The sequence below is a fragment of the Indicator indicator genome, chromosome 11, assembly GCF_027791375.1.
Source record: "Indicator indicator isolate 239-I01 chromosome 11, UM_Iind_1.1, whole genome shotgun sequence".
In the NCBI taxonomy this organism is placed as follows: domain Eukaryota; kingdom Metazoa; phylum Chordata; class Aves; order Piciformes; family Indicatoridae; genus Indicator; species Indicator indicator.
In genome coordinates, this window is record NC_072020.1 from 2,031,225 (window position 1) to 2,044,221 (window position 12,997).

General features: G+C 45.3%; 1 protein-coding gene across 2 annotated transcripts in view; it reads left to right on the forward strand.

Annotated features, from left to right (window-relative positions):
* The window catches only part of ELMO1 (engulfment and cell motility 1), a 294,722-nt gene that overhangs the window by 24,748 nt on the left and 256,977 nt on the right, over positions 1-12,997 (forward strand). For both annotated transcript variants that reach the window (XM_054385177.1, XM_054385176.1), the window contains exon 4: positions 8,759-8,809. In XM_054385177.1, coding sequence (XP_054241152.1) covers positions 8,759-8,809 — 51 coding nt within the window. The remainder of the gene's footprint in view (positions 1-8,758; positions 8,810-12,997) is intronic.

Here is a 12,997-nt window from a genome sequence, read left to right on the forward strand (position 1 = left end):
AACCACTAGAGAGGAAAGGCTCTGAGAAGGTTTGTTTCGCTCAGCACTTGAAGATAGGCACAGTGTGACTGTTTGGGTTCAGCTGATAACAAACAGTTCTTTTTTAAGATCTGGCTCACAGAAGAAGGCTCTTTAAGTCCTCTTCATGCTCTAAGAACAACTTTTTTAGATAGGTACTTTTACAAGATGCAGTGAAGAGGTATCACAGCTTACTACTGAAAGGGGACAGTTCCTGATTTCTTCTCCCCTTCTCTGAGATCCTGCCACTTCCTTGCTATCCTTTTGGCAAGTTTTGGAGGTGGTGGCAGGAGGGGATCGCCTTGTGCCACTTCAGTTCATTCAATTAGCTTAATAAGAAGTCTGCCTCATTGGATGTAAGGGTGAGGCCAGACCCTTGAATGGTGTCCAGCAACAGCTTGCAGAGTAGGAGGAAGTTGAAGGAAGGGTAGGAAGAGGAATGAAACTTTGCTCTTTTTAACGGTTGTGAGCTGTTATCGTTTGCTTGTGGGACTGTCCTAGGTCAATGCCGAATGAACCTGTTGTCAAATCCTGACTGCAGTCACAGATGGAGTAGGGATATTTTACCTACAGTCCCTCTGTGTGTGAGAGGAAGGGTGCAGGCAAGGTGTTTGTGTTAGAGAAGTACAGGCACCTGCAGGCTTTTCCCCTGAGAGAAGTCTCAGTGTGGTTCCAAATGCAATGCTTGCAAAATGAGCTGGCCTGCTTTCCTGCCTATACTGTACTGCTTGTTCCAATCTTTTACCTTACAAACTGGGCAGAACCCCAACTTGGTAAAATTTTCAGCTGGGTTTGTTCCCTTGTTGACTCCTCAACTATTTATACAACTGCTCATGCCACATAAAACCAATAGTAGGAATGAGCAAGAGAGCAAAAAGCAAGTCTCTGCTTTCTGGTAGCAAGCTGTGCTTTGATTTGGCCCAAGTGACTGAACCACAGCCTTGGCTTGAGCCTTCAGCTATTTCCTTAGCAGCAGCAGCATCTGCTTAAGGAGCTACAGCTCCTGCACTGACTCCTCAGTGGTGCTGTGGGTGACTGTGTTGAGTGGATTGCGTTGAAGAATTGGCTTCAGTTTGTCACTCCTTGCTTTGGGTTTCTTTGTGTCAGTACCAGCTTCCTCTTCTGGTTTCCCCATGGGATCTCCCCAGCCTGGCTCAGTCTGTGATTTCCTGATACTAATTTTTCAGGCTGTAGCTCTTAGGTTCCACCTGCTCAGAGGAGGATGGGGCTGCTGGTTATCTGCTTCCCCCTCCTGTGCTGCTGGTACAGCTGTGTCTGTGTGCTTGCTTGAATTGGGGAACTGATCCAGGTCAAAAATAACTTCTGTGGAACTTCTTCTAATGTGTCAGAAGGATGTCTGCCCACAGTGTAATACCACTGCTGCTCTGCAGGGCAAGTGAGGCCTGATGATGGTGTCCTTGTAGATCCCTCCTCTCCAAGATGAGTAAATCAGGGGAGCTATGGATGTTTCCTCAGAATGTGGTTGCAGTGGCGTTCAAGTTACTGTGGGTTTCTGGAGAAAAAGGTAGTTGAGCTTTCTTTTTCCTTTCCATTGCTTCATTCTCTTCTCATCTCAGTGACTATTCCTGGAGTGAGTTGGATCTGACAAAGAAACCCAACCCAAACAAAAAACTAAAAAAAAAAAAAAACAAACAGATTTTTTTCTTTCCTTTTTTTATTTGTTTGTGAATGAATGGGAGAGGAATAGGGAAGTTTTCTGAAGGGTTGGTGGTTGCCTTCCTGCTGCATGTTGGTAGATCCAATGTCAGGAAAGCACTGGGAAGCCCACACAGCAGAAGGATATGTGCAGAACTGGCTGCAGGGTTGTGCTGGGTTACATACTGCCTGAAACTGCACCACTAATGTAACTTGGTTTATTTATTAGCTTCTGTAATCCTTGAAGAGGGAGAGCTAAGCAGAAAACTACTTATTTTTAGAGAATTCAGCCAAACTGCCAAAACATTTCAAAGAAAAACTGGAAGAGCTTCTCCCTGTTTCCAGCAGCTTCCCAGCAAATGAATTTTATCAGTAGGTGAATTGCCGCAGTAGTCTTCTAAGATACTGCAGTACTGACATGCCAAGTAGCACAAGTGTGGATAATTAGCTAGAGAGGTTGTGGATGCCTCTTCCCTGGGGGTGTCCAAGGCCAGGTTGGATGAGGTCTTGAGTGAGCAGCTGAGTCTAGTTGAGAGGTGTCCCTGCCCATGGTGGGGAGGCTGGAGCAGATATCTCTGAGTTCCCTTCCAACCTAAGCTGTCCTTTGATCTAGAGAACAGAAACATTTTTTTGGTTAAAAAGGACCTTTACAAGACACCTGGTCTGACCCATGCCCAACTAGATCAGGTTGCTCTGAGCCCCATCCAACCTAACCATGAATGTTTTCAGGGATGGGGCTTCTACCTACACTCTCTCAGCTCTCATCTCATTAAAGTTTTTCATGACTGAAACCAAACCAATTTCCTAGCAAGACAGCTGAATGTTATAATTAACCTCATAGTCTGTCTCCAGCTGGAAGAGTAGCAAATTGCATTCAGGATTGTGATCTGATGATGGCTTTCAATCCTTTCATGCTTCCTCAGCATTCACATTTGTTGTACTACAGATGTTGGAGGCTATTTCTACACTTAGTTTGATTAACATTCCCATATAAAGGCCATGAGGTTGTCTATCCAGAGTTGTTGATTTACAGGTGAACTCCATGCATCGTTTTGTCCTTATCCACAACTTGCCCAAACTCATCCTCATGAAAATGTTATGGACCTTGTGCTGATTTATTTTTAGCTCTGATTTTCTGGTTAGATGCCAGTTTGGAGGAGAGTGTAATAAAATAAAGGAAAGAGGGAAGAAACTGTTACTTAGCACTATAAACATGTGAGGAATTGTGGATTTCTGAAGGAAGCTCTTTGGTCAAGGTTAAAGAACAGTGCTGAGTGAGCTATAACCATGGGAACCAATGCTTCTGGGTCTTCCTCAAATATGCTAAGAAAACATTCCATTCCAACCAGTTGCAGTGAGATGACGCTTGAGGCATTTTGCTGGGTATAACAGATGATTAAAATAAGAGAAATGCATGGCAAAACCAGCTTTCATTTGGCTTGGTGAGTTTTCCAAAGTGTCTTTCCAGCAGAGCTGAGAGTAGATGGCCTGCCTGTGTGGGTAGGGTTTTTGGAAAGCCAGTTCACATACTTTCAGCCCTCTGAAGGGTTTTGTGGGCTCTGTTCATGCTTGGGGTCTGCTTCTTCCATGAATTCTCCTGCATGTATTTTGGGCAACGTCGCCTAGGGTGCAGTAAATCATAGAACGGCTCAGGTTGGAAAGGACCTCAGAGATGATCTGCTCCAATCTCCCCACCATGGACAAGGATGCTTCTCAGCTAGACTCAGCTGCTCAAGCCCTCATCCAACCTGGCCTTGAACACCCCCAGGCAGGAGGCATCCACAACCTCCCTGGGCAACCTGTTCCAGAGTCTCATCACCTTCCTACTGAAGAACTTCTTCCTCTTAAGCTCCAGTCTAACTCTGCTCTCCCTCAGCTTCAAACCATTCCCCCTTGTCCTGTTGCTAGAAAACCTCATGAAAAGTCTCTCTCTAGCCTTTCCTGTAGGATCCCTTCAGGTATTTGGATTATAATACTGAATTTACACTGTATCACATGTCTTCAATATCAGTTATCCAAGTCAAACCTTGTGAAACAGCTGAAGCCCACACTAAGAAAGAAGAATAGAGGTCACTGCCTCCCTGGGCAGAGCTTCAAGAAGGCACAGAATCCAGTGGCAGATAATCATAGAACCATAGGATGGTTTGGGTTGGAAGGGACCTGCAAAGGTCATTTAGTCCAACCCCCTCTGCAGTCAGCAGGGGCATCCTCAACTAGATCAGGTTGCCCAGAGCCCTGTTGAGCCGTTACCTTGACTATCTCCAGGGAAGGGCCCCCAACCATCTCCCTGGGCAACCTGTCTTGGAAGAGGTTTTTTTTTGTTTGATTGTTTTTGTCTCATTTTTCTGTCCCCTTCCCTCCCTGTAGGCAGTGGTGATCCCTGTCCTGACTAGCAGTGGTACTCATGAGCACACTTGCCAGAGCTGAGCTGCTGCAATGGCATTCTGTTAAACTGGGAAAGAAATCCACAGGAGGCTGTCCCTAAGACTAAGCAGATTAACTGTGAGCAAATGTTGCAGCTGAAATTAACTGGCAGGCTGGCTACTGCATCACACACTTAATGGAAGAAACCCTCTTGGCTTAATTGTTCACTCACATGTTGTTTCTTGGTAGGCACTTGAGTCATTTTTGAGAATGGATAAACAAAATTGGATTGTCTTTTATTAGGCAGCAGCTAACCCTTTTAAAATTTTGACTGGCCTGCTGTTAGAGACTTGATGCTTTGAATACCTCCGGAGAAGGAGGCATGGGCAGTTCTCCTGAAGCATTTGTCCTGTGGAGAAGGACCTGGGAGTCCTGGTGGACAACAAGTTCTGCATTGGGTCAGCAATGTGCCCTTGTGGCCAAGAGGGCCAGTGGGATCATGGGCTGCATTCAGAGTGTGTCCAGCAGATCCAGGGAGGTTCTCCTCCTGCTCTGTTCTGCCCTGGTGAAGCCTCACCTAGAATATTTGCATCCAGTTTTGGGTTCACCAGTTCAAGAGGGACAGGGATCTACTGGATAGAGTCCAAGAGAGGACTCCAAGGATGATTGAGGGACTGGAGCACTGCCTGGTGAGGAGAGGCTGAGAGCCCTGGGGCTGTTCAGTATGTTCACAGCCATATGTGGCATCTGAACTTCAACCAGGTGACTGGCTTCCCTTTTTCCACCTGCTTCTCAATTTCTCTCACTAGAGAGATACAGTCTGGTTTTAACAAGGTGTTTTTCACTTGCTAGGTTGGTTGTAGATTCAATCTATGCAATCCATAAATGTCCCTATAGCCAGAGGCTTATTTTTCAACCTGCATGCATTATATTAGAGAGTGTATCAGCCCAACTTTTTATGGGTGAAGGTTCCAGCTAGGGACAAAGCTGCTGTCATTGAATGAACTGTGGAGCATGGTTTCAGCTTGAACTGACTGAAACAATGTGATTTGGGCTCTAATTGACAGCTTAGCTTCCCCAAAAGGGAAAGTATAATTGCTCTCTGTCTTTTCCCTGTTCTTCCTCCCCACTCTGCTCCACATATGTGTTCCCATCATCTTTCTTGGGTTTGCACTGGTGCTAAACTTGTCTTTGTTTATTAACCTGGCCAAAAAAACCCCAAAACAACCCACACCCAAACTTCTTTCCTGCCAGGTTGGTTTCTGCCAGATTAATGAGACTGACCCACACTGGGTCTGTCCAGTGCTCAGAGCTGGAGCAGGGCAGAAAAGGGAACATCCAGGTGGGGAGGGGTTAGGGCTCAGCTGTTCAGCAAACTCCTTGAGTCTACTCAAACAGGGTCCAGTACCTTGTGTTTGCAATGGACTGAAGATGTTTGCAGAGATCTTTATTGTGCCTTAGAGGGAGTGACTTGTTAACTAAGTTTGTACATCACTTTGGGTAGTTCATATTAATTAAGCTTGAAATTTCTCATGTTTCCTGTTCTGAAGTTATGCTGCTGAAAAATATAACTCTGTGTGTGTGCTCTTAAAGTTAACAAAAGTCTATTTATTTATCTCCAATATTTTCATGAGGGTATTGGTGAACCACTTCTGAATGTGATGTGGTACAGTTTGTGTGTTGTGATTCCCTCACTGGAGGTAGACTGAGCCTGTGCTCACTTTGCCCTGAAGCAATTAATTTGATTCAGTTCCACAAATCCATGAGGTGGCAACAGTTTTAAGCCACCACAACAGTTTGCAGAGTGAGTTTGTTTCAACACTGATTTAGATTAAAACCACACAAATGCACTTCTGCTTCAGACAGATTCCTTGGACGTGAGGAAATGTAGCTGGGTCTGCTGCTGGTTCGCTACAGGAGGAGGAAATCCTGGCACTTCATTAGTGCTGTGGAAAGTCACCTTGCATTTAAGCTGTTCACTCTTTTATTTTTTTTTTCTTTTTGCCCCTCTCTTGAGTAGAGCCTGGCTGGCCTCCCTTGGGCTGGTCTGGGGAGGAGACTGCTAAGGGCTGAGAGGGTTTAGTTGCATGTGTAAGCCAAGATGCCAGAAAGAAGCTTTTCCCTTGTGTCCCTGGGGTTTTGTCTGGCACTTCATTTATTTCAGTTAGAGTGAAGAATTCTTTGTGGGTGGAGAGTGATAGAGGTAGCTAGAACAAATCTCACAGATGACTTGGATACCAAGAAAGAGACAATGTACTGGAATTTTATTTTTGGGACTACTTGACCTGGATTCAGGCAAGATTTATCCTGCTTTTAGCATTTGGGATTTGAGATGTATCAGAACAGGAGCAAGAAGGACGAAATGAATTTAGGAGAAATTGCCTGAGAAGAAAGACTCCTTTTTTGCTTCCTTTTTTCCTCCACCCCCTCTTTTTTTTCTCTTTTTTTTTTTTTTTTTTTTTTTTGCAAAACTCCAGTCTGTGACAAGCCTTCTGTATGGTCTTTAGAACAAAATTAGCTCTTCTCTCTCAAGCTGTTAGGGCTTCCTCCAGGTCCTTTGACAAATGAGGGTGTCAGCCCATCAAAAAGCTATTGAACTATGAACAAAGGTGTGACTGTGCACTGTGCTGTGCCCAGACTGTACCTATTAGTAGGTTCTTTGTGCTAGGTACTATATTGTCCCAACCTGTGGTGAGCTGGAGGTCACTTGTTGAAAGATGAATAGGCTCCCTAGCACTTACGCCAGGGAGAGACCATGCCTGTGGACATAGAATTGTAGAATTCAGGTTGGAAAAGACCATTGAGATCATCAGGTCCAACCAATAACCCTACTCCACTAAACCATATCATTGAGCAACACATCTAAATGACCTTTAAACACCTCCAGAGATGGTGACCCAACCACCTCCCCAGGCAGCCTGTTCCAATACTTGGCCACTCTTTCAGGGAAACTTTTTTTTCACTACTATTTGGCCTAAACCTCCCCTGGTGCAGCTTGAGGCTGTTGCCTCTTGTCCTATCACTAATTACCTGTGAGATGAGACCAGCACCTACCTCTCTATGTTGTTCTTGCAGATAGTTGTAGAGGGTGATAAGGTCTCCCCTCAGCCTCTTCTCCTTCAAACTAAACAGTCCCAGTTCCCTCTGCTGCTCTTCATCAGACTCGTTCTCTAAGCCCTTCACCAGCTTGGTCACTCTTCTTTGCATCTGCTCCAGCATTTCTTGTACTGAGGTACCCAAAACTGAACCCAGCAATTGAGGTGTGGCCTTGCCAATGCTGAGTACAGGGCCACAATTTCTGCCCTGCTCCTGCTGGTCACACCATTGCTGATCCAAGCCAGGATGCCATTGGCTTCCTTAGCCACCTTGGCACACTGCTGGCTCATACTCAGCTGCTTGTTGTTAGAACTCCCAGATCCCTTTCTGCCAGACAGCTTTTCCAACCACACTTCTCCAAGCCTGGAGCATTGCATGGCATTGCTGTAGCCCAAGTGCAGGACCCAGCACTTCTCCATCTTGAAGCACATCCCATTGATCCAGTCTGTCTATGTCTCTCTGTAGAGCCTCCCTACCATCAGGCAGATCAACACTCCCACCTAACTTAGTGTCATCTGCAAATTTTGCACTGGTGCACTTCCACTCCTCATAAAGATCATTGACAGATGTTAAGCAGAAGTGGTTTTGACATTGAGCCCTGACATGGACCACAAAACTGTGAGGATGCCCTAAGTGTACATCATATACGGCTACCTGAAAGGACATTGTAGAGAGGCTGCTGCTGGTCTCTTCTTCCAGGTAATTAGTGGTAGAACAAGAGGGAATGGCCTCAAGCTGCCACTGGGGAGGTTTAGACTGGACATTAGGAAACGTTTTTTTCAGGGCAAGAGTGGTCAGGGACTGGAATGAGCTGCCCAGGGAGGTGGTGGAGTCCCCAAGCCTGGATGTGTTAAAGGTGGTTTGGATGTGGTGCTTGGGGCCCTGGTTTAGGGGTGAGCCTTGTAGAGTAGGGTTCTGAGTTGGACTTGATGGTCCCAAGGGTCTGTTCCAACCTGAATGTTTCTGTGATACTGTGGCAGTTTTTTCATCTACCTCTAGATTCATTTTAATTGAGCATGTTGTGTGAGCTTAACCAAAATAAATTGTTGAATGCTGCCTCTTTCTGCCAGCCAGGTTGGGGGGAAAGACTTCTGGAGTGTTTGAACTTTGCTTACTGCTAACAGGGATGTTGGTTTTGTGTATTTTTGGTTTTTTTTCCACTTGGAGGGGAAATGCAAAGTTGTGGTGGCAGGGCTCAGGGGCTTGGTTCCAGTGGTTTAAGTCAGCATGTTCTTGTTATAGAAAACAGCCAGTGGGATTTTAGCTGTTGCAGATGTTTAATGATAGGTTTCAGCAAACTTACGTCCTCCTCAGCTATGTAGCACAATGCCAGAGACAGACACGCTGGACAGTGTAATTTAAATAAATATTTGGAAGTTGCCAGTGGAAGCTAAACTTTGAAAACATGAAGTCATTCTTAAAAGGGTTCAGATTTGTTCAATATCATGTGAAGAGCTAATCTTAGTCTACCTCCGTGGGGAAAATGCTCTTGGTTGTGAAGTCACATCTGAAAGAGGGAAGCTTTGCGCTTGCAGACAGGGGCAAGTGCAGTCACTGTATGTTTCATCTTTCTCTGTCAGTCGTAAATAACCTGGTTTGGTTTTTGTTTTTTTTTCTCTTTCAGAATCGTAATGAAATAAAAAATGGAGCAATCCTTCGGTTAACAACATCACCAGTAAGTTACTGCTCTGTTCTATCTCTCTTCAAAGTGAGGATTTAATCAGTAAATCCTTGTGAACTCAGCTCTGTGTTTTGAAGCCCTATCCCCACTGTATTCCGCGATATTCCTGCAAAGGAGTGTGATGACGTGGTCACAAGATGCCTGCCATGTGGTGCTCTCTTTTTGTGAGTTGTGGAGGCAGGAATGGTATCTCCTGAGGGACACATGGTGCACATTTGGCACAACTGGATGTTTTTTGTCTCACACTTCTCTCCCACTGGGAACAGCTTTTCTGTACCTCTGGCATTGCAGCCTCACTCAAGTTGCTCCTTTTCTGCTCCAGAGCTCAGAGCCAAGAGAAAGGGCTGGGAATTGAAACAGAAAGTGCTCTGCTGGGCAGCTCAGGTCAGAGAGCATTCCTGTTTCTACGAAGTGAGCAGCAACTGTAGTGTTGAGATTTTACTGGGTTTTGTTTTATTTATTTTTTTTTCCCACACACCACCTCCTTGCCAGCTCCTCCAAAAGCACATCAGAGTTGCCTTGCACTGGCCTTTTTTTTTTCCTGCTGAGTTGAGCAGTGCTGTTGCTGCATGCTGAAAGCCACTATTAGTCCCAGAAGATGTATGGCTAAGGCAGCAGCAATCCCATTCCTTTGCTGCCAAATGTAGGGTGCCATTAAAATGGTTTACCCCAGCATGGTGGTGCTCTGGCTTCTGCAGATTTAAAGCATTCCTAAGGCTAAATTGCCACCATATACTGCAGCTCATTCCAATAGGCAAGATGGAGCTGTGCTGGTTTAACTTTTGACTCCTGCTGGAAGAGTTGAGTCAGTCCCTGTCATGAAATGTGAACACTTCTGGACAGAAATGGCAGAGAGATGGTTTTGGGTGGATTATCTTTCAGCTAGTAGGCTCTAGGATCAAAGCAGAGATGAAGTGTATGTCCTTCCTAGCTTTCCAGGTTCTCCAGGCTTTATGTGCATTTTCACTCCTCCCCAGCGTGTTTTACCTGATTCTGGCTTGTAGTGGACTGCGTTTGTGTGCAGGTTTGTGTGTTTGAAGAAGCCAGGATGGAAGTATTTACCTGTCTCAAGTACTGTTAGTAGATGGCTGCAATATTGATCTACAGGAGTGTAGCTTCTTAACAGAAAGCACTTCTAAGCAGCAGCCAGCTGGGCAAAGGCATGGCTCCTTCTCCATCTTTCTCAGTGGTCCTGATGTACAGGGCTTTATAGTCATAAGGACAAACAACAGTTTGAGACCATGGCTCTGTGCAAGTCTTTGTGACTCTGGACTCCCTCACTGTGTGTCACCACAACAGCCTTGTACCTGGGGAGAGCGCTTGCTGGTGGAGTAGACTGCATTTGGTGGAGCTTCCTCAGAAACAGGCAGCCTCAACACCACCTCCTGCTAACCTCTAGAATTTCTTAAGAACAACTATCTGCTGAAAAAGGTCTATCTAGTGCCCAGACTTGGGATCTCATGAAATCAAAAAGCCATCTGTGGCTCATCAGGAACCAAGGTGATTCAAACACACAAATTCTTTTGTGTAACCACAGCATGGAGTGACAGCATGAGATGACTCATGGAATCCTTCCCTGTCTCAAAATCCACAACTAGTTGAACAGAGGCTGTACTGGGAGTGATCTGTGGAAAGGAATGTCTGTCTTCACCATCTCTTGTGCAGCTGACAAGGTGACCTACAAACACAGAAGGCAAATTCTGCATTTCTAACACTTTCTGCTAATGCTTATGGGCAGGAAGGTGGAGCTTTGCATAAGACTCTCCTCACAGAATCACAGAATGTTAGGGGTTGGAAGGGACCTCCAGAGATCACTGAGTCCAACACCCTGCCAAAGCAGGATCATCTAGGGTAGTACACAGAGGAATGCATCCAGGTGGGTTTGGAAAATCTCCAGAGAAGGAGACTCCACAACCCCCCTGGGCAGCCTGCTCCAGGGCTCTGTCACCCTCCCTGAAAAGAAGTTTTTCCTCATATTGAGAGGAAACCTTCTGGGTTCAAGGTTGTATCCATTGTTCCTTGGCTTATTATTGTGCACCACCAAAAAGAGGTTGTTCCTCTTCTACATACCCTGTTTGGGGATTTGCCTTAGGGTCAATGAATTAAGACAGGGGTCCTTAGGGTCTGCTGGTGTTAGCTGTTACCTACCAAGGCATGGATCACCTGGTCACTGGCCTGTAGCCATGAGTGACTCAGCTATCCTGTTGCAAGGTATCACAGTATCACAGCATATCAGAGATTAGAAGGGACCTCCAGAGATCATCAGGTCCAACCCCCCTGCCAGAGCAGGATCACTTAGGGGAGTCTGCACAGGAATGCATCCAGGTGGGTTTGGAAAGTCTCCAGAGAAGGAGACTCCACAACCCCCCTGGGCAGCCTGTTCCAGGGCTCTGTCACCCTCACTATAAAGAAGTTTCTCCTCATGGTGAGGTGAAATCTTCTATGTTCAAGTTTGAACCTGTTGTTCCTTGTCTTATCACTGTGAACCACCCAAAAGAGCCTGGCCCCCTCCCCTTGACACCCACCCCTCAGCTATTGATAGACATTGCTCAGATCCCCTCTCAGTCTTCTCTTCTCCAGACTAAACAGCCCCAGGGCTCTCAGTCTCTCTTCACAGGGGAGATGCTCAAGTCCCCTAATCATCCTTGTGGCTTTCCGTTGGGTTTTCTCCAGCAGGTCTCTGTCTCTCTTGAATGGGGAGCCCAAAACTGGATGCAGTATTGCAGCTGTGGTCTCAGCAGGGCGGAGTAGAGAGGTAGAAGAACTTCCCTAGCCCTGCTGGACGCACCTTTAGTAGGTAGAACTGGTAGAAGGCCAGTTTACATTCTAGTCTTCAGTATTGATGTTTATCCCTGAACAACCAGTGCTTATCTTCAAATCTTCTGATGGTTTAAAAAAGCTTTCTACTTTTTCCCAGAATCAGGTAGCTTGGAAGGAAGGAGGTTTTGAAGGACCAGATTGGTTTTGGTCAGATTAGAGAGTATTTGTATTCCTTAAATAGACATAAAAGGAAGCTCTGTGTGTTCCCACCCTGGAATAGTATCTTTGCTTTAAAGGTAATGTTCAGCTGGTCATTAGAGAGGTACCTAAAATATACAGATTAAAGGCTTGCAGGCTGTGGGTTTTTAAGACTGGTGACCCACACAATGCTTGTTGTTTACCCTGAGAAGCTAACAGGCCAGCTAGTTCCATTTTCCCCTCTGAAATTCTTCAGGAGAGCAGGAGTAGTTGGAAGAGGTAATGTGAAGAGCAGGCTGCATGATACACCCTTGCAAAATGGGAAAGAAGTTTTCCTAAATGCTAGAGCTGGGTAGGAAATGTTTTACTCATCCTGTGAAAATCTTAATATTCTAAAAAATTTTCCCCATCACACATGAGTATAAAGCTGAAAGTATTTCCTCCTTCCACCAGAAAAAGAAAATGGCCAAAATGACAAAAAGAAAAATCAAAAACGCTTTTTAAAAGAGGTGGAGAAATCCAAAAGGAGAGAAGGATTGAGAGAAAATAAGAGGAGCCATGTACAGGTTCTGCAGTGTCTGGGATGTGTCCCTGTAGTTCCACAGCTGCCTGTGCTGCTTTCTTCCTGGATATTGTGTGCCAAAAGAAAAAATTAAAACCTTCTCTGAAACCCCATTTTTTTTCTTTTTTTTCCTTTCCTTAAAGAGTTGAGAGGAATAATTTTAACCAGTTCAGAAGGCTGCATGAACTTAAAATGCTTTTCTAGTTCATAGTTTTCATGCAACTTATTCCCATGACAGTCATCAGTCCAGTGATACCCATTCACAGTTGGCTGCCATGAGTCATTGAAAATTGGGTGAAAAGGATGAGGTAGGATCTTTCTGAGTTCTGTTTTCATTAGCCTCAAATTATGTATTGCTCCCAGTGCAGGAACCATAAAATATTGAGGAGAGAGGGGAAAAAAAGATGAGTTTTCACAGGATGTTAGGGGTTGGAAGGGACCTCCAAAGATCTTTGAGTCCAACCCCCCTGCCAGAACAGGACCATAGAATCCAGCACAGGTCACACAGTGTTACAGTGTGATGGGTGGAAATCCCCCCTTCCCACACTGGCAATGACCAGGCTAACTCAGTCTGGAAGCAAATGAAAGCTGTATTTACAGGCAAAACTACAATCTATGATGCAATGCAATGAATCTGTACAAATAGACACTAGTCACAACAT